This window comes from Malaclemys terrapin, chromosome 6 (assembly GCF_027887155.1).
Source record: "Malaclemys terrapin pileata isolate rMalTer1 chromosome 6, rMalTer1.hap1, whole genome shotgun sequence".
Classification (NCBI taxonomy): domain Eukaryota; kingdom Metazoa; phylum Chordata; order Testudines; family Emydidae; genus Malaclemys; species Malaclemys terrapin.
The window spans coordinates 84,075,447-84,096,663 of NC_071510.1; the positions used below are offsets into that span (position 1 = coordinate 84,075,447).

Here is a 21,217-nt window from a genome sequence, read left to right on the forward strand (position 1 = left end):
CTCAGCTGACTTGTTAGCAATTTACTTAATTCACTTAAGCATTTTATTTCAAGAGAATTCTAGCAAAACAATAACCACCCATCTGTTACACAATGGTCTAACAAACGTGAGCTGTGAACCATAATTTCAGGTACTATAAAAGTGGAAAGAGAAAGGGAGATGGACTCAGCAGCATTGCAAAAATATAAACTCTTAATTTTAGGTCCCATAGAAACTGAAATAATTTGTTACAAATGTACCCAAACAATGATAATATAATTATGACTATCTTTGAGACCTTCTGGACGATGGGAGAGATACTGGAGGACTGGAAAAGGGCAAACACAGTACCTATCTATAAAAAAGGTAATAAGGACAACCCAGAGAATTACAGACCAATCAGCTTAACTTCAGTACCCAGAAAGTTAATGGGGCAAATAATCAATCAATTTGTAAGCACCAAAAAGAAAATAAGGTAATAAATAACTGGCAACATGGATTTGTCAAGAAGAAATCATGTCAAAGCAACCTAATATCCTTCTTTGACAGAGTAAAAAGTTGGGGGGGGGGGGGAGGAGGAGGCAAAAAGCAGTAGATGTTATATATATTGACTTTAGTAAGGCTTTTCATATGGTCTCGCATGACCTTCTCATAAACAAACTAGAGAATTATAACCTAGAGGATCTACTGTAAGGTGGGTACACAACTGACTGGGAAACCATACTCTGAATAGTTATCAATGATTCATAATTGAGCTTGTGACGGATTGGATCACAGAACCCCCCTTGGGAGCTGCCACTTGATGTGCCAAGACTACTTCTGCCCCTGCTTTCCTGCCCTGTCAGCTTAGGACTTCAGTGCCCTGCCTGGTTTGAGCCAGACTCGCTAGCCTGCTGCAAACCCAGACCCAGGTCTGAATCACATCCCCTAACAGCTGTAGGCTTACCTGAAAGCAGCTAGCAGAGGTGTTCTTGTCTTTAACACTCAGATGCCCAACTCCCAATGGGGTCTAAATCCAAATAAATCCGTTTTACCCTGTATAAAGCTTATAGAGGGTAAACTCAAATTGTTCACCCTCTATAACACTGATAGAGAGATATGCACAGCTGCTTGCCCACCCAGGTATTAACGCATACTCTGAGTTAATAAGTAAAAAGTGATTTTATTAAATACAGAAAATAGGATTTAAGTGGTTCCAAGTAGTAACAGACAGAACAAAGTAAGTCACCAAGCAAAATAAAACAAAACACGCAAATCTATGTCTAATCAAATTGAATACAGATAATCTCACCCTTTGAGATGTTTCAGTAATTTTTTTCCTCAGACTGGACCCCTTCCAGGACTGGGCACAATTCTTTCCCCTGGTACAGCTCTTGTTCCAGCTCAGGTGGTAGCTAGGGGATTCCTCATGATGACTCTCCCCTTTGTTCTGTTCCACCCATTTATATATCTTTTGCATAAGGCGGGAATCCTTTGTCCCTCTCTGGGTTCCCACCCCTCCTTCTCAATGGAAAGACACGAGGTTAAAGATGGATTCCAATTCAGTGACATGATCACATGTCACTGTAAGACTCCAAGCTTTCATTCCAGCCGGACTCACAGGAAGACTTGCCTGCAAACAGAGCCATCCACAGTCAATTGTCCTGGTTGATCGGAGCCATCAACATTCCAAACCACCATTAATGGCCCACACTTTGCATAATCACAATAGGCCCTCAGAGTTATATTTCATATTTCTAGTTTCAGATACAAGAGTGATACATTTATACAAATAGGATGCCCACGCTCAGTAGATTATAAACTTTGTAATGATACAAGAGACCTTTTGCATGAAGCATATTCGTTACATCATATTCATTCATTAGCATATATTTATAAAATCATATAGAGTGCAACGTCACAGAGCTGGAAGGGCATATTGAGTGGTGTGCCACTCATAGATCTGTCCTGAGTCTGGTTCTATTCAATATGTTCATAAATGATTTGGCTCATAGCATAAAGAGTACACTTATAAAGTTAGGGGATGGAACCAATTTGGAGGGGTTGTAAGCGGGTTGGAGGGCAGGATTAAAATTCAAAATGACTTTGACAAACTGGAGACAGTCTGACTTAAATAGGATGAAATTCAATATGGAAAAATGCAAAGTACTACACTTAGGAAGGATTAATTAATTGCACAAATACAAAATGAGAAATGACTACCTAAGAAGGAGTACTGCAGAAAAGGATCTGGGGGTTATAGTAGATCACCAACTAAATAAACACAGTATAATGCTGTTGCAAAAAAAAAAAAAAAAAGAGATGACCACTGTGGAATGTATTAGCAGGAGTGTTGTAAGCAAGACACAAGAAGTAATTCTTCCAATATACTCAGCACTGATAAAGCCTCAATTGAAGTATTGCATCCTGGTCTGGGCATCACACTTCAGGAAAGATGTAGAAAAATTGGAGAAAGTCCAGAGGAGAGCAACAAAAATTAAGTCTAGAAAACATGACTATGAGAAAAGCTTGGGGGGCAGAGGGAAGACTAAGGGAGGACACAATAGTCCTCAAGTATGTACAAGGTTGTTATAAAGAGGAGGGTGAAATGTTGTTCTCCTTAGCCACTCAGGACAGGACAAGAACTAATGGTCTTAATTTGCAGCAAAGGAGATTTAAGTTAGCAAAAACTTCCTAAGTGTAATGATAGCAGGAGCGCCGCCAGTTTTTCTGCCGCCCCTCACGGAGGCGGTGGAAGGTCCCACCCCGAAATGCCGCCCCCCACAGAGGCAGCGGAAGGTCCCACCACCAAAATACCGCCACGGTCGCCGCCCCACCAAATTGTAGCACCCTAGGCGACCGCGTAGGTCACCTAATGGTTTGCACCGGCCCTGAATGGTAGTTAAGCTAGGGGAGCAAAGTCCTGATCCAAACCCATGGTTCTCAGATCATCTTCACGTATGACAATCCCTCTACATGCCCTGATCTGTGATCTTTCACTTGGTAACATACCCTTGCCCCACTTCTGAGTGGGATAAAAATCAATGGTTCAAAAGTTAATGCTGTTCACCAGAAACCCATACAGAAGCATGCAGAATCATATATCACAATGCTGGGCATGGTATAGGAATCTTAATATTAGATATAGCTGCTGCTCCAACCTCAAGCCAGCCACTCCCCCTGAAATCTTGTGGAACCCCAAAAGTTATGGCTATGTGGAGGAGCTACTGGTGGATTAGAGACAGTAAGTAGCTCTGTACCCTTTCTTCTAAAATTTTCAGATCCTTTCCATACCTTGCAGTGAAGGGGAGAGGAGGGCTACAATATTTATCTTGATCACATCAGAAAAAGAAAACAGAAGATTAGAACAGTGATTCTCGACCTTTCCAGACTACTATACCCTTTTCAGGAGTCTGATTTATCTTGCATACCCCAAGTTTCACCTCATTTAAAAACTACTTGCTTACAAAATCAGACATCACAATAACAATACAAAGTGTCATAGCACCCTTACTGAAAAATTTCTTACTTTCTCATTTTGTCTATATGAAATTTTAGTTTCTACTGACTTTGCTAGTGCTTTTATGTAGCCTGTTGTAAAACCAGGCAAATATCTAGACGAGTTGATGTACCCCCTGGAAGATCTCTGGGTACCCCTAGGAGTACTCATATCCCTGGTTCAGAACTACTGGATTAGAGCAAGAAAGTTCAGTAGAAAATAACAAAGACCTAGAATCACTCACTACAGTGGTTTATGCACAGATGACCCAGACCTTTCAGGCGGGATTGTACTCAGGTGGTGAGCCTGAGCAGTCTACCCATGCTATCACTGTCACACTGCTACTTTTAGGCATTTGCTCAAGCAGAGCTAGCAGGGCTGGCTCCAGCTTTTTTGCCACCCCAAGCGGTGAAGAAAAGAAAAGAAAACACAACCCGATTGAGTTGCCGCAGAAGAGGAAGAGACGGAGTGAAGGACCCGCCGCTGAATTGCCGAAGACTAAAGCGGAGCGCTTGAGCTGTTGCCCAAGGGCCACTGAAGACCCGGACGTGCCACCCCAATAACAGACAGAGTGCCGCTCCAGGAACCTGCTTCCTTCGCTGGTGACTGGAGCTGGCACTGAGAGCTAGTCAGGGCCAGTGCTACCATTTAGGCAAACTAGGCGGTTGCCTAGGGCGCCAAGATTTGGGGGCACCAAAAAGCAGTGTCCCCAATTTTTTTTTTTTTTAATAGCATTCCTGGGCTGGGCTGCCGTGCAGTCGCCGCTCCACTTCTCCTGCCTCCCAAGCTTGCAGCACCAATCAGCTGTCTGGCGCTGCAAGCCTAGGAGGGGGAGGAGAATTAGAGCAGGGGTGGCATGCTCAGGGAGGAGGCAGAGCAGAATTGAGCTGGGGTGGGGAGCTGCCACATGGCCATGAAACTTCCTTGCACCGGCCCTGGATCTAGTGTGTATACATCTGCACAAACTGAGAATTACGCCTCCCAGTTGTTGGGTAGATATACAGTGATGAAGGAATCTTCCCCTTACTTTTACTTCCGACCTTATTAATTAAAACAATGCCTGAGATTTATGGATATTTAGAGTGACTGCTCTGATCAAACAAACAAAATACAGGGATTTAGGTCCCCTAGTCAGGAATGTGCTTAACTCTCATTGACTAAATTGAATGCAAGGATGTGCATGTGCTTGAGTGCATTCCTGAATAAATATGCTTTCCTGAAATGGGATTGATTTAAGCACATGCTTAAGTACGGTGCTGAATTAGGGCTGGCTTGAAAAGTCAGGTAGCATGAAAAAATCTAAAAATATCTAAAATCAGGATGGAAGAATTTGGAAAGTGCATGGCTAATTTAGCAAACCTAGTGCAAAGTATTTTTCTTTAGCTATTAAACTTAATGTGCTATTGATACCAAATGGAAATCTTTAATTTAAAAAAAAAAAAACCACACACCCCTTATTTAGAAACTATTCTGCCTATAAAGTAGGTCAGTGATTTTGTGTTTTCTTCTTTAGTTTTTATTATCAACGACATTTGCAAGAAAACAGTATTTGATACTTAGAAGTTCTCTGTTCTTACTGATTATTCTTCCCCTGAAGTCACAGAACCCCTTTTTCTCCATAGATAAAACTTCTGGTGGTACTTAAAAATACAAGTAACATCCTTCCATGGTGTCAGTTACATTGAATTGCAGCCTCATGGAAAGGGAACTGCTGCTTAGGTGAAAGAACCACAGGAAACTCAGACCCTATCCCATAGGCCTTCAACTTCACCAGATCCTGTGCTGTGTTGCTACTGATTCCTTAACTGCACCTTAGCACTGGTGTTCCCTTTTCAGGGAGTAGTGTTGTGATGGGGAATTTAATGCTGGTCTGAGTAACAAACATTTAGTATGGATTTTCCACTTTTTAAGGGACATTCATCTTAACGGCTGCTTCTCTTTTGTTGTCAACAATCTTCAGTACTCATGGATCCCACAGGGTGCTCTACTTTGTTGAGAGCAGAAAGTCACTATCTCATGAGTGGTGGTGAAGAGCAAAATTAGAAGACTGGAGGGTGGACAGCAACAACTTGCTACCTATGATGTTCAGTCATCTAATTACTACATCAATCTAGATATTGACTTGTAACATTTAAAAAACAACAACAACAACAAAAAACACTGCCTCTCACACAGTCCTACCACAATGTGGTAGTGGGAAGGCCCACTATAACATTAGTCCTACAGTCCCTTCTTTATAGTGTTCTAAGTATTTTCACAGCTACTAATAGTGATGTCAACAAACAAAAGACTAGACTGTGACTTCAGGTGAAGAAAAAACAGCAGGACTAGATGAACTCTTACGAAACTAAGATATTAGTTTAATGCAAATAGTAATTAAAAAATAAAGTGAAAAATATGACGTATAATTGCCTCTAAATAGAATGGACCAATTTAATCTGTAGAGTAACTTCATTTAAGCCAGTGGAGTTATATTGGGCTAAACTAATCCCCAGTGTATTTCAAAGTTTTCTGTGAGGCTGCAGCAAGTCTTAATAAAGTGTTGCACTGAATCCCCAATACATTATTTTGGTAGAGCCTACTTGAAAGAAACTCCCAATTTTATGAAGTACAAGGATACAAGATACAGTAATCTAATCTCTTTGCCTAGCCTTCTTGTCATTTTTTGATGTTGAGAAATTCTCAAGTGCAGACCAGCATCCTTTTTCACAGAAGAGTTCAGGTTGTCAAGAAAATGCTCATCAATTTAAAGGTATTCCACTTCAGAAACCAAAAATTAGAAACCCTCATGTTAGTTCTTTTTGATTAGATAATTAACCACACCGAGGGTCATCTCACAGTAGAGAGATTGTTTTATTAAAAATGCTTTTGGGCTAGCTGCTATTTCAATCAATTAAATTGACTTCAACACAGGCTTAAGACTCAATTATTTGATGAAAGGCACTTTCTTCAGATGGGCTGTGATTTTTCCCCTTACTAATTCTGTTCTTTTTTATGTTAGCAGGTACACTGTCTATTGCACAATTGATTATTTACTTTTCTACTATACATTTTCCGTTTTCCTTAGAAAGGCTTGACGTGTGCTAAAAACACAAACATATATATTTCTGCTATAATTTTATATTTCCTTCATATGAAAAATCCATATCCTTCATTTGGCCATTTGACCAGATGGCTACGGTGACTGAATGCAGATCAATAAAAATAACTACTCCGAAAAAACAGCTTTATAGTAAAATCTTGAGCATGTGGTTTGTGTATGGATTTCAAACGTGAGCCTTTAAACACAGAAAATAACTGCTGAGGTCTTGACATGGTATATACACTTTTTGTCTTATCAAAAAACACAATCCTTGACTAGAAATTATATAGGAACAGGTGTTTTATAACATAGAATAGGAGGAGTCCTTTGCTACCGTCTGATTATACCAATATGCCTAGTGCTACAATATCATAATTTCTAGACGTGTATTCTTTTACAATCTTTAGTTTTGGTGCCAGTGCACACATTGGGGTGGGGGGGCGGCGGAGGGAAATAAACTCTAGACATTTCCATACCATATTGGGGCCAGATGGTTAATTCTACAAGAAACAAAATGCTGACAAGAGTTAATAAAGGCTATGAGTCAGATACTTAACTGGTGTAAAGCCACGTAGCTCTAATCACTTGGCTTATAATACAGGAAATTTAAAGGTAAATTCTGCCAACTGAGGTGTCAATGGAGCAAGATTTTATTTATTTATTTGTGCAACATACTCTATAATATTGTTTGAAAGACCCATGTACCCTCACTTGTGGCTATTACTCATGCAAGTAATCCCACGGTCTTCCATAGGACTAGAGACAGAAAGTAGGTGAGCCAATATCTTTTATCAGACTAACTTTCATTGGTGAGAGAGAGAGAGAGAGAGAGAGAGAGAGACAAGCTTTCGAGGTTATACAGAACTTTTCTTCAGGTCTAGGAAATGTACTCAGAGTAGACTAGTTCTTTAAGTGTTGTAGAATTGGGTTTTTTATTTAAGCAAAAAAAAAAAAAAAAGAGAGAGAGAAAAATATTTGTCCTGAAAGCCAAAAGCATAAACTAAAAATGTCACATTTATTTAAAAAAGACACAGGGGGTGATGTTTATGCCCAGTGTTACTCTGCTGAAGTAAACAAAGTAACACCAGTGTAAGTGACAGGAGAATCAGGCCCAAAAGTTTCATTTGATGCAATCAACATTACAAAAACGGTCCAAAGACAGTAGAGTACAACTTACATAAATTACACAGTGAATAGAAAACTTGGTGTCTATAAATAGACAGAGAGTACCAATATAATTCCATATAGAAGTTCTAATGACTCTGTACTCCAGAGAGTGTGGTGGCTTATCATCAGGACCCAAAAAGAGCATTATTACCTTTGATTCTTGTTGTTCAAGATATGGCTTTCCTCTGTACTTTGCTACTGCTCTTCTCTCTTCAGCAGTCTCAAATGGTGTCTATAGTTCTTTAGACATCCTTTCCCTTTAATTTTTTTAAACAAGCAAGTTAATTCTGTGTAAAAACTGCTTCTTGAAAATATTTTATTGTTAACTGTTTGTTGATTCATTACTGTCAAATGTTCTAATACAGTAACGTGTAAATTTATACATAAAATATTAAAGTATTATTCTAAGCAAATAAGCAATTAACTATCTTGCAATTAACTTCAGATCATCTTTTTATTCACCAGAACGAAGCCAAAATAAGGAACAGTATTAAGAATGGTTTACTTTAAAGAAATAAATTTATATTTATGTGTTTATATACCTGTTTCTAAAGTTTAATAGTTATTTATAAAATTCTTTAACTACACAAGAGAAGAATGGGTCCACTTTTCCTTTGAAGAAGTTCTTAGCACTGTGTGAGTAATATTAAAAGGAGCTAAAAAGGTAGGAGTTCTATAGATCATCCAAAAGACAAACAAATATGTGGAATAGACTGATAATAAACATTGACATCATCTTCATAATAATATGTATTGTGACAAAGTTCCTCCTCTGCCTTGGTGGGTCCTGCATTTTTTGGCAGATTTGCCCACCTCAGAGATTCATAGCAGCCCTCAGTTTGGCCATTTCTGCTAGAGGCTCAAATCTGCCATTCATTCAGCTAACCTCACTAGCCAGCATGGGGAAAAACGGAGAACAACCTCCACAGTCTCTAGTGGACCACCTAGTGAATTGGGAACAGGCCAGATCCCTTTCCAGATTAGGCCTTCTCTTCTGGTCAATTCCTCTTGTGTTCCATCAGGAGTTGGAGGGATGGGGGGAAAACCCAGACCCACCCTCTACACCAGGTTCCAACCCAGGGCCCTATAGATAGCAGTTGTCTACAATGTCTCCTGTATCATCTGCAGGACAGCTACAACTCCTTGGGCTACTTTGCATGGCCTCTCCCCAACACCTTCTTTAGCCTCACCACAGGATCTTCCTCCTGAAGCCTGATCACACTTGTACACCTCAGTCCTCCAGCCGCACACCTTCTCAATCCTTTTGTATCCTCTACTAACTGATGAGAGGTCCTTTTTAAACCAGGTGTCCTGATTAGCCTGCCATAATTGCATCTAGTAAGTTCTTAATTGGCTCCAGGTGTCTTAATTAGCATGCCTTTCTTAATTGGTTCTAGCATGTTCCTGATTGCTTTAGGGCAGCCCCTGCTCTGGTCACTCAAGGAACAGAAAATTATTTATCCAGTGGCCAGTATATTTGCCTTCTACCAGACTCCTATACCCCACTGGTCTGGGTCTCTCACAAAATACTTACAGTAACTTAACTAATACTTCCTCAGTGCTGCTATATTCCCTTATTTAATATTTTACCCTTTCTTGGTTTTAATATAACAAGCAACATACTATTATTATGTTTATATTTATGAAAATGTAGCTAAAAGGGAACAAAAATATTCAACATGAACTTCTAACAATATTCCTAAAAGTTCACTTTTCTGAACTGTTGAGGTAGTTTATTCTTTCTTTTTAAAATACTCTTCCCTCTGCTATCCTAAGCATACTAATTTAATGAGCAAGGCATACAAGGACAGGAGCCAGAACAAGTGGGTGTGTGTAAGAGTTGCAGTAGCTACAGTGGGGAAAATGCTCCCAGCAGAAGCATTGATGAACCATCCAGAAGTGTACGCCGCCCCCATGTCTTATATAATGCACACAATAACAGGTCTGAGAAGAGCAGTAACCTTTCTAAAGAGTGAGCGTTGTGTGCCTATGCTTTCCCCAGCGTGTTCAATAAAGAGCTGGTATTAACAATGGGAGGATAGGTGGGAGGATAGAGAGAAAAAGCAAGCAGAGATCATTAAAGAGCCAGCGCACAACAGCAAGCGTGTCCTTGGACAGTCTTAAAACTTGGCTTTTCAGACGTCAAGAGCACAAAGAAAGTAAGCTCTTCCCGCGCAACCTTGAGATGTTTGTTAGCACGGGGCGTTATTCACAACAATTCACGCAGTTCTAAGCCTTAGTCATAATATTGACCTGACCTCATCACATGCAATTTAAAAGGTAACAGAACACGATTCTGCGACACCGCCCCCCCCCCTAAAACTCACCCCAGCCGATGCCTCGGAAGACACTTGACAACGGCGAGGCAGTTGCTGCGCTGTGGCTGCTGCTTTGTTTTCCTGCACTGGTTGTTTCGCTGTTCCCCTGGTCTCCCGCCTCCCACGTGTGTGCGTTGTATTCACCTGGTGGCTTTTGCCACCTGCTGCGGCTGTAAACTCCTTGGGGCAGTGGCTGCCTAAAGAGTCCAGCACGTGGCGCAAGGGGCCTGGATCCCCGATTGGCTCCCCCAATAGAGAGACATCGGGGGAAGAGCAGCCCGCCAGCGGGGGCTGCTTCCATTAGCTTTGCTTAAATAAAGTTCACAGGTTACGTCTTGGCACTGGGCCGCCGCTGAGGCGCGAGGGTTTGTGGCTGGAGGCCCCAGGGGCCGTTCAGAGCGCGGAGGGGAACCAGTAACTGCCCAGCAGCAGGACACGGGCGGAGGGCTGGGGTAGCCATTACGTGGCGAGGGGAGATGGCCGAACAGGTGGCTCAGGGGCAGACCGGTGAGAGATGGCCGTTGGGGGGGGGGCGGCCAATGACAGGTGGCCTTTGATAACGCTGAGGAAGGAGGGAGGGGGGCAGGTTTCCGACAGCAAGTGGCTGTTTAGAAGGGGGTAGGCAGAGCGGTGAGAACTGGCCCTTTAACGTACGGGGGAGGAGAGCAGGGTGGGTGACAAGTGCCCATGGGGGTGGGTTCCGGGGCTGGAGAGCGAGTAGCGCAGCCGTTCAGGGGCTGTCACAGCGGCAGCGGAGGGGCGGCCGACACGTGTCAGTTCAGGGGCCGTTAGGACGCTGCGGGAGGTGGGTAGTAGGTGAGGGGGTGGCGATGGCAGCCTGTTCTTTCTGCGCGCCGCCCCCCTCCGGCCGTCCTGGTCTGTCCCTCGGGCCCTCGAGGGGTTAGCGCTGCCCCCGCCGCCTCTGACACCTGCTCGCAGCGCCCCGCTCCGCCCCCCAGCGCACGCACAGTGCCTGGCTGTGCCCCGGCCACGGGGCGGGCAGAGGCGCTCGGGCTGGGAAACGTTGCCGCTGGTCCCCTCGCGGAGGGCTGGGCGCGCTGCGCACAGCGCGGGGGTGGCAGTTGCGGAGGCAGCCAGGGGCAGGGGCAGGCAAGTGGCAAAGCAGCAGCAGCCGCGAGAGGCGTCTCCAGTGCCGGGGCTCTCCGCCGCCGCAGCGCCGCGCTGAATTCCTGTGCACGGAGCTCGGCTTATCCTCGGCCGGGCTCCCGGGGGCTGGAGACGCGCCTGCCCCGCAGGTAAGAGCCGTCTGGATGCGCCGCTTCCTCCCTAGGACCAATCTCTCCTCTCACCGCCCCGCCCGCCCCGAGCGTTGTTGCTCTCCTGGATATCGGGATTGCGCGGGCTAGGGGTTGCCTCTGTCTGTGCATTTGTCCTGCTGGGGCCATTCCCCTTTTGCAACGCTCTCCCTTTCTCTTCGGTGTCTACTCTCTGCTGGTGGCGCAGGAACTAAATGGCATAAAGTTAGTGCACTGCCGCTCACTGCCCAGCAGCCATGGGGAAAGTGGCTAGGAAAAAGCATGAGATTTTAAACAGCTCAGACTCCGAAAGGCTTCCCCCGTCCCCCACCGTAAGACAGCTGTTGAAGAAAGCTCCTGATTACCTAGCTGGCCCTTGACTTCTCCAAGTTCATTATTTTGTTCTGCACCCAAAATGCGTAGCCCTAAGGAATTTCCTCAATATTTGTAAATCTTGATGAATCCTACCCTTCAGCTCAAAGCCACTTCATTTGCTGCCCGTATTAGAACAGTGTTCCCTCTCGGGGAGCATCTGTCTCCCCACCACTGCTTCGCTGGCTTTACCAAGAGCGTTGCAGGCGACAGGACAGTTTGTTACGCTTTAAAAAAAAAATCGGGTTTGTTCCCACGTTAATCACATTCTGGGTTCCAGTGGCGATATGAAGCTAATGCGGCGGTGAAATAAATGAGATGTTTTCTCACACGTTTCAGCTGGGTTTGCTGGAGAAACTCACCTTTACATTTTTCTTTCAGTAGCAAGATAGAGGTCTATGCTCTGCAGTTGAAAGGATATTTGTGGAATTTATTTAAAATAGGTCAGTTTGCAGTTCAACCACGACGTCCGCGCTGGTTGTTTCTGCAGCGTTCTGTTGACTCAACTGATGAAGAATGGAAATGCTATTCAAGAGCCCAAATAGTTTCCATTGTAGCCTGCAGGCTCTTATCGAAAAAAGCATACTACGTTAATCTAAATAGCTCCCTCGCTAGAGAACCTGCAGGTGCATTAACGTTATCTCTTCCAGCATGAGGTAATAGGGAAAAATCAAGAATTGCAACACTGTAAAGAAAAAAACTCTATGTTTACACTCCGAAATAAGAGATGTGCTTAGCTCTTAATGTAGCTCATTTTGGGGTTACAGTCCTTTTTATTTCCTGTTTCAAAATGTTGTTAGGTATGGTACGCTTACAGTAAGTGTGGTCACAAGCCTGAAGAACAGTTCCAGTTAGATTGTACTAATTTTTGCCTTGCCTTGTTAGCTCTTCTTGCAGCTGCCTGTGTCTAAAGGTTATTGGGATTAAAGAATCCAGCATGCTTTGTGATGTTTTTGTTGGAACAAGATTCTGTTAGGCACTTGAAAGATTAAGAGCAATTCCTGGTCACTGGCCTTTCAGTGGGGAGGCAAGAAATTTTTAATGGAAGGGTTTAAAATGTGTGTGTTGTTCTAGACTTGCTTTGTACTTTTCAGGCATATTCTCTGTGGACTTTTAAAGAGAAGTTGAATTGTTTTGGGGTAGGGAGATCTGGCAAAACAGGAATAAATTGGCTAGGTCACACTAGGATGCCATGCTACAAGCACAAGCCAGAGCAAGAATAACGTACTGCAGAACCCCAGACCACCTTCTCTGACCAGTACAGATTTTCTTTCTCGCCCACACCATACCCCACCACCAGTTCTCGGAGAAACAGAGAATTAATTACAGTTATATCAAACCAATTCCAGAAAACTCAAGTTGTAACTCAGATTATATACAGGAAACAGAGACTGTGATGGAGGAGACTGTGCTTAATAAGGTGGCTGGAGCACTCCAAGCTTTCTTAAAGACAAGAAATCTTTAGGCCTGGTCTACACTACAGAGTTAGGTTGAACAAGGCAGCTCTCATCACCCTAACTCTGTAAATGTCTACATTACAGTGATGCTCCTGCTAATGTAAGTTGCCTACTACATCAACTTTAGCTATGGCTACACTACAGACACTCTAAGGATATGTCTATACTACCCACGGGATCGGTGGGCAGCGATCGATTCAGCGGGGGTCGATTTATCACGTCTAGACTAGACATGATAAATTGACCCCCGAGCACTCTCCCATCAACTCCTGTACTCCACCGCCGCGAGAGGTGCAGGCAGAGTTGACAGGGGAGTGGCAGCAGTTGACTCACTGCAGTGAAGACACCACCGTGAGTAGATCTAAGTATGTCAACTTGAGCTACATTATTCATGTAGCTGAAGTTGTGTAACTTAGATCGATTTTCTCCCACCCCCCAGTGTAGACCAAGCCTAAGCTGATGGGAGAGAAGTCTCCCATTAACTTAATTACTCCTGCAGTTTGTGGGGGCTGTCGCTATGTTGGTGGGAGAAGCTTAGGTTGGTGTAACTTACGTCACTCAGGAGGTGGCTTATTCACACCCCTGAGCAACATAACTTATACCGACACAACTGGTAGTGTGTACATAGCCGTGAGAGGCGTAATGCTTAAGTCGATATAATTAGGGTGACACAGTATCTGCATAGACACTGTTACTTACGTTGCCTGTTGGCTGTCAGCCCCACAGGACTGTTGTTGCTGTTGATACACTGGCAAATTTTGATAGGATCTATAGTACACAAAGCTGCAATGAATGAGATTTAGTGCAGGGCTGGCTCCAGGGTTTTTGCAGCTCCAAGCAGCCCAAAAAAAAAAAAAAAAGCTGCAATCAGCTCTACTGCCGCCGCTTCAGTCTTCGGCGGCAATTCGGCAGCTGGTCCTTTGCTCCAAGATGGAGTGAGGGACCCGCCGCTGAAGAGCTGGACGTGCCGCCCCTCTCCATTGGCCACCCTAAGCAGCTGCTTGCTGGGCTGGTGCCTGGAGCCGGCCCTGGATTTAGGAATATTTTATTGTTATGGGATATGTAATTCTAGTTTAACATATCAATCTATGATGAATTACAGTATCATGAATTGGGTTTCTGTTGGAATTGTGGTATTTTGGTCTGAACAAACATATTTATACATCAGTCCTTGAGCACAGGGCTCCTGATGGTGTAAAATGTACCTAAGAAGGAACCGAGAGTTAACCGGTACAGGCTCAAAAGTGGGTGACAATGGCTGGGGAAGGGTGTGCCCAGTGCAGCCAGGGGATGCATATTCCCATAGAACCTCTGTCAGTATGGATCCTCTGCCAGCTGCACTTCAAAGTTTCCTCCCCTGGTGGAGCATTTTGGTTGGGTAGCACCTGGTGGAAGATGTTTATGTTCCCCTAGGAGGAAGGCCTCTCCAAAAGCACAGCTGCCCCAATGATATCATGAGTGAATCAAGACCAATTCCATATTATATAGTTCATAGTATAGCACTGAAGCATTTTCTTTTCATTACATTGTGCTTGACTTTTGAAGTTCCAGGTGCTCATCACTTCTCAGGATCAGGCCTCTTATTTCCTTTCCCCCTCCACCCCCCAAGTGGAAAAATATTGTTTTCTAGAAATCAAATCCTGCTTGTTTTACTGATATGAGTAGTCAAAATGACCTGTAATGAGGCAACGTGTCCCAGTGGATAGGTGACTAGACTGGGAGTTGGGAGCCCTGGGTGCTGTTCCTGGCTCAGGCAACTGACCTGTTATGTGACTTTCACCAGGGTGCTTTGACTCTCTGTGTCTCAGTTTGATGCTTTAGTAGAGTGCTTTGATATCTACAGATAAGTGCTACATATTTTTACACACATGAGTAAGGCAAGCAGTTCAGGCTCTATGATTTATATTGTAGATATGAGATAAATGTTAAAGCATCTATATTTATTTAGATTCTCACATATTATTGGTGCCAAAGATACAGAAAATAACTTTTTAAGCCAAAAAAGTTAAAATTCGAACATTTGTTACCTAAAATATATTACTATTAAATCTGTTTTTGGAAACCTAAGCATAAGTTTTTACTGGATACTATTTAATTTAAGAATAGACCAGGTGGGTATGGATGCATTATCTAGCAAAAATACACCTTTCATAACAATGAAAATTAAGGTAGAAAATATTGCATCATATGATAACATACTTTTAACAACTGAAGCAAGAGACAACTACAGTATTCTGGAATGTCCCCTCCCTCCTCTCCCCCCCCCCCTCCTCAGTTTTTGCCAGTGATCACACAGAGGAGAGGAAATTTACCCATGTGTGGGGGACGAGCACAAGGCCTATGTACCACTTAAGTCCACAAAATAGGGCTTCTGTGGGATAAAAGTGGTGAACAAACCTTGTCCTGGCCCTCTGTGCAGAAGTGAATGTCATTCCAAGGTGAACACGTGGTTTCTTGTCTTCCCCCTCCCCGCCCTCCCTGAAGACTATTGGAGGACTGCTCCTTTTTAAAAAAAAAACACTACCATATATGACTACATTCATTGTTTTGTAATAAAGTCAATGATAGGATGTAATGTTAAGGAGGCAACACAGCATGAGCCTGGATTAATACAAATGTTTTAAACCATCTAACTGAAAGCTCTCATTGCATATGATGATACTGGATTTTGCAACTTCCTAAAACCAGATAATTTACATCTATACAGCATGTTCAAGTAGAATGAATTCAACTGAACAAGAACATTCCTGCAATAGAAGTTCCATTATGTTTATTTAAATTGATTATATTGAAACTTGCATTTTGAAAGTGTTATTAAAAAGTCATCCTTTGATTCTCAGGATTCAGAGTAAAGCTCCAACGGACTAAAAAATGAGTGAAAATTGTTTTTCTTCAGTTGTGTTCTGAAACATTACAAGCATTTTCATTCTATGGGTCATTCTATATATTAAAATACGAGTTTTTGAACTTTAATGTTGTCTCCTGAATTTCTCTCTGAAAAATAGCATTTTATCTATGAAATGGTACAAATTGCAATGTTATGCCTATACAGTTAATAGTCATATGTTTGAAGAAACACTGTGCTACAGATAGAAACGGAATTCAGTTCCATTAGGACAACATTGTAAAATTACTAAGAGTATAGTTGTAGTCTGAAAAGTTATTTGTCTTGGTATTCAGGAGGAATAAAGAATGTTTGATTTTTAATTAAAGAAAAAAATTAAGGAATTGTTTAATATAAATATTGTTCAAATAATATTGAAACAAAAGAAATGTAGGGAATCAGCTTCTTTGTAATAGCTTGTTTTATGGTAACTAATACATCAGTATTTTTCCCTCTGCTTTTACAAGAGGAGAGGAGTAAAAATTTTCTAAACCTGCTAGAAGGTTCCTTTGCAGAAGGTTCCCTCCTGCCCTCTAATACCTTGAAAAGCCCTTCACAACAGCTCCATGTAGTTAGAGTAGGAAAGGTAGAACTAGTGAGCACCCACGACAGACAGACCAGAAGTAGAATTGCTTGTGCTGAGAGCCTAGAGACCAGTTGACTTTAAAAAGAAGCACATGCAGCTGGGCCTTGATACTAGAATTAGGAGCTAGTTTATGGTCCTACTGTAATTTAAAATTACTCCCAAATTAAATACATCTGTTAATACCACAATATGATGCTATTATAGAGGGGAAAATGTAACCAAGTGTTCATGTCAGCTGCAACAAAACAAATCCATTACTTTAAAAATGGAAAAGGATACATTTAAGACATTTTTATTCCTCTTAAATTGTTAACACTTTTATCAATAGTTTTTTAAATTGTCTGATTTTGTGTTGAATCTATATTGATACTTTAAATTGTTAATATTTCAGGGGTAGGGGTAGGTGAAGTAATTTCTTTCCTTGGTTAACATAAAATTAAGTTACTTTTAGTTATATCTTTAATGTCTACTGTAAATACAAAATAAAACAAAACATTTTTCATTACAGTGAACTCCTACTCCATGAGTTTAAAATATCACAACATTTAACTTTTGTTATCAGATGTTTGTTTTCTTTTAGAGTTAGTATTGTATGCTGAGACACTTGATCCTTCTCAGTCCAGTGAGCCCCAAGATGGATGAAACGTACTGTATGTCACCCAATTATTGCTATTTCAGCCTCAGGAGTGTATTTTCAAAGCAGCACAAGGATGGTAATATATACTCAGAATTATTATTTTTTTGTATTAGTCGTGTTTACTAATTTTCATAATAGTCTTTAATGTATATTTCTTAATGTAGAAATATTTTATTAGTATTTGATTTTGTTGTTCCATTATTGCCCAAATTTGTTATATACTGTCTTAAAAAACAATCTACAAATTAATTGTTTTTGTTTTGCATTGTGGTTTTCCTAAAAAGAGTGTTTGAAATGTGATATAGTATCTAATGCTGATGTGAGAAAATACTGTAGGATTACTTCTGATCTTGTGTCCATTTGTGTACACCAGGAATAACTCCAATCTGAGTGGGATTATATCAAATGAGTGAAATCGGTGTAAAGCTAGTGTAAGTGAGTTTAGAATCACTTTGTGTATACCGTATGGGGTGTCATATAGGCTACTACTGAATAAGCATGAACATTAAACAGGGAACAGTTATTCCTTAAAGATGTAAATAAATGATTTAATATGGCAACGTAATTTAATATTTAAAAACGTTGTGCTTGTTCATGAAAATGGAAAGATTATATTTTCACAAATTACTATCAAATAAGGAAATTATAGGCTGGTTAATCTTTTTCCTATTCATTCCCTCTGAAAATTAGGTGTTATTTTCGACAGCTAGGGAAGAACAAGGGCACGACTGGTATGATGGATGAAGCTGTAGAGGTATCAGCTGATGGGAACTCCCTTATAAAAGCTGTTTATCAAAGCAGACTTCGCCTCACAAGACTGTTGTTAGAAGGTGGAGCATACATTAATGAGAGTAACGACCGAGGTGTAACACCTTTAATGATTGCTTGTAAGACACAGCATGTGGACCAGCAGAGTGTTAGCAAAGCAAAAATGGTTAAATATCTGCTGGAAAATAAGGCAGATCCAAATATACAGGACAAATCTGGAAAGACAGCCTTGATGCACGCTTGCTTGGAAAAGGCTGGCCCTGAAGTGGTTTCTTTGTTGCTGAAAAATGGAGCTGACCTAAGTCTGCAAGACCATTCTGGTTACTCTGCACTTGTTTATGCAGTAAACTCTGAAGACCGAGAGACCCTGAAAGTTCTCCTAAATGCTTGTAAAGCAAGAGGAAAAGAAGTAATCATCATTACAACAGACAAGTCTCCATCTGGAAAACAGACAACTAAACAGTACTTAAATGTGCCTCCTAATGACATTGAGGAATGCCATTCTCCAACTGCCTGCACTTCCCCATCAGAAATAGAACTTAAAACATCTCCACTTTCAAATTCACGTGAAACAGAAAAACCTCTTTTTAGCTTTAAAGATCCAGATCAGCCTGGAAGCATGGAAAATATATCTGAGCCAGTCTCTCCTACTAGAAAACCAAATTTAACACATGTAGGACCCAAGCTGGCACAAGTACAGCGTCTGCATTCTGAGTCTTGGATAAAAAGCTCTCTGTTCCATCAGAATAAAATTTCCTCTTTACAAGAAGAACTTCAGGATATAACTCCAGAGGAAGAACTGTCTCTGAAAGTCAATGGTCTAGCCTTATCCAAGAGATATATTACTAGACACCAAAGCATTGATGTAAAAGACACTGCTCATTTGTTGAAAATCTTTGATGAAACTGGCTCAAGAAAGTTGTCATATGAGGAGATAAATTCTCAGTCACTTTATGCTGAGGGAAACCATAGTCAGAGTGAAATTCCTGTGGATCAGGATTCAGATTCAGTGCAAATGAGATTTGTTTCAACCCTGAGAAGTATTATTCAAAAAAGAAGTTTAGGGGCAAATCACTACAGCTCTGATTCTCAGCTAACTACTAGTCTGAGTCCTGCTACCACAGAAGATAGCAAATCACTTCTAGGAAAGAAAAAGGTTCTCTCTCCTTCTCCCTCTTTGTTATCAAGTTCCAGAGAATTGCTAGAGAACATGCCTCCTGGTCCACTGAACAGGAGAAACCATGCTGTTTTAGAGAGACGAGGGTCAGGAGCCCTCTCTTTAGATCACATTGCCCAAACTAGGCCAGGTTTCCTTCCACCTTTAAATGTGAATCCTCATCCTCCAATTCCAGATATTAGTTTTAGTAACAAGATTTCTGGAATTGTTTCTTTTGGACAAAAAACCCTAATTCCAACAGCACCTGCTTTTCCCAAGGAGTTCAAAAGTAACAAAATGTTGGTAAGGAGGCAGTCATTACAAACTGAACAGATTAAGCAACTTGTGAATTTTTAACACTGTACTAAAGTGTTAATAGATTTATACAACATGTACATACTTGCAGCTTTATTCATTTGGAATAAATATTCCCCAAAGCAGAGAGCCCACACAAGGTCCTCTGCACCACAAAGGCCCTTAACATGGGATTCTTGGATGGACTCTGAGATGAGTTTCATCTTAGATTTAGCAGATAAGTGTGTTCAGCTAAATTTACTCTGCTGCTATAATCTGCAAAGTGACAAATAATATATTTTCACCATATTTTTCATAATAGAAAACTAAAACACTATGGGCCTGATTCTCTGTGGCCCCATACTTTGAGTCATTGACAAAAAACACTTATTCTGATTTGGCAGCATTTTACACCCAGTCTGTACTCACTTTGCACAGATATAAGTGACTACATAAAATGCAGGGCAATAGAGAATTAGGCTATATGATAGCTATTCTCTACCTACATTGATGGAACTATTATCCAAAGCTGATTAGTAGGCGTTACAAGCCCCTAAGGAATAGAGAATGGGCTTAATGTGGGAAAATTATACAAAATAGCTACAATTCTGAAGTAAAACAGACTACAAAACTGATACAAAATAATGTACAATTCATGTTTTTATTAAACCGCTTCAATTTAAAAACAATCAATAACATAATATTTCTGAATTATTGATTTTTTTTTAAATACTGCATATTCAATAATGGAGTAACTTATTAAACAAAAATGGATAAATGTTTCATCGTGAGCTGGACTAAAATGTCATACTTTAAGATTTCCAACATGTATGTTTCTTTCCCTCTTAAAGTTCAGTCTCTGCTTATGTCCTTTAATACAAATCTTACGGATACTCTAGGTTTTGACTCTTATTTGGCACTTCTATCACCTCAGTTCTAAAAGTCTATACATCTTAAATTTGTTTTATTGTCACATACTTTATACAAATGAATCTTTTATTCTTATTAACATGGTGGTTGTGAATTACACTGAAACTAGACACTTGCTTCTAGAAATATTCAGTAGATATTTGTGGTGTTGCAGTTTTAGTCCTAATCCAAATGTTTTCTAACAAAGTTAATTATTGTGCCATCAGTATAAGTATGCTTATTATCTATTTGAAACTTACAATCCCTATCATCCCCTTTGATGCAAAAACACTTCCTCAGTTGGAGAAGGCAATACTAGCCCCATGGAAAGGATAAGTGCATGTTTTGTATTCATGCAGAACCTAACAATCTGTAGCAAATGGTAGCCTCAACACCCTCCCTCCCCCCCCCCCCCCGATTTTAGAGCATGGCATTAGCTCTTGTACAGCCTGAGCTGGGCCCCCTAATCCATGGTAGCATGATTGGCCGTGTGGCCAGGTGATCTTAGCCAGGGACTAGGAACCCATGACATGTCCCAGCCTTCCTAGGAGCAGCTAGGATGAGAACTGAAGCCATTGATTTAAATTTAGTGCATTAACTTCAAAAGGATTTTCCACAGGAAAATGTGGTTTTAAAGGTGACCGTTTCACCTAAAGTGATTTCTCTCTGACTATTCCACTTCAAATTCCATGGAACCTCAAATGTATAGGGACTGCTGGTAGTTGAGGGGAGTATACACTGTAAAGATCTGCTCCCTCTTTTCTACCATATCTAACTCCATTCACGCATGATTACCACATTTTTCCTTAACTCTGCACCATGCAGGGGCCATAGACGTCTGTTCTGGAAAATGTTTGTGCTTACTTGTTTTTTG

General features: G+C 41.3%; 1 protein-coding gene across 2 annotated transcripts; it reads left to right on the forward strand.

Moving 5' to 3' along the window:
• Nucleotides 1-10,990: 10,990 nt before the first annotated feature.
• ANKRD34B (ankyrin repeat domain 34B) lies at nucleotides 10,991-19,573 on the forward strand. Of its 2 annotated transcripts, XM_054031220.1 has the most exons (3): nucleotides 10,991-11,280; nucleotides 17,160-17,292; nucleotides 17,907-19,573. In XM_054031220.1, the coding sequence occupies exon 3, from the start codon at nucleotides 17,950-17,952 to the stop codon at nucleotides 19,495-19,497; it is 1,548 nt and encodes a 515-aa protein (XP_053887195.1). In that variant the 5' UTR covers nucleotides 10,991-11,280; nucleotides 17,160-17,292; nucleotides 17,907-17,949; the 3' UTR covers nucleotides 19,498-19,573. The 2 variants fall into 2 exon arrangements, with proteins under 2 accessions (XP_053887195.1, XP_053887196.1); XM_054031221.1 differs by lacking the exon at nucleotides 10,991-11,280 and having other exon boundaries at nucleotides 15,067-17,292.
• Nucleotides 19,574-21,217: the final 1,644 nt, after the last annotated feature.

What these genes read in the sequence shown, in the direction of transcription:
- ANKRD34B (XM_054031220.1), top strand. Translation starts at nt 17,950, where the DNA reads ATGATGGATGAAGCTGTAGAGGTATCAGCTGATGGGAACTCCCTTATA.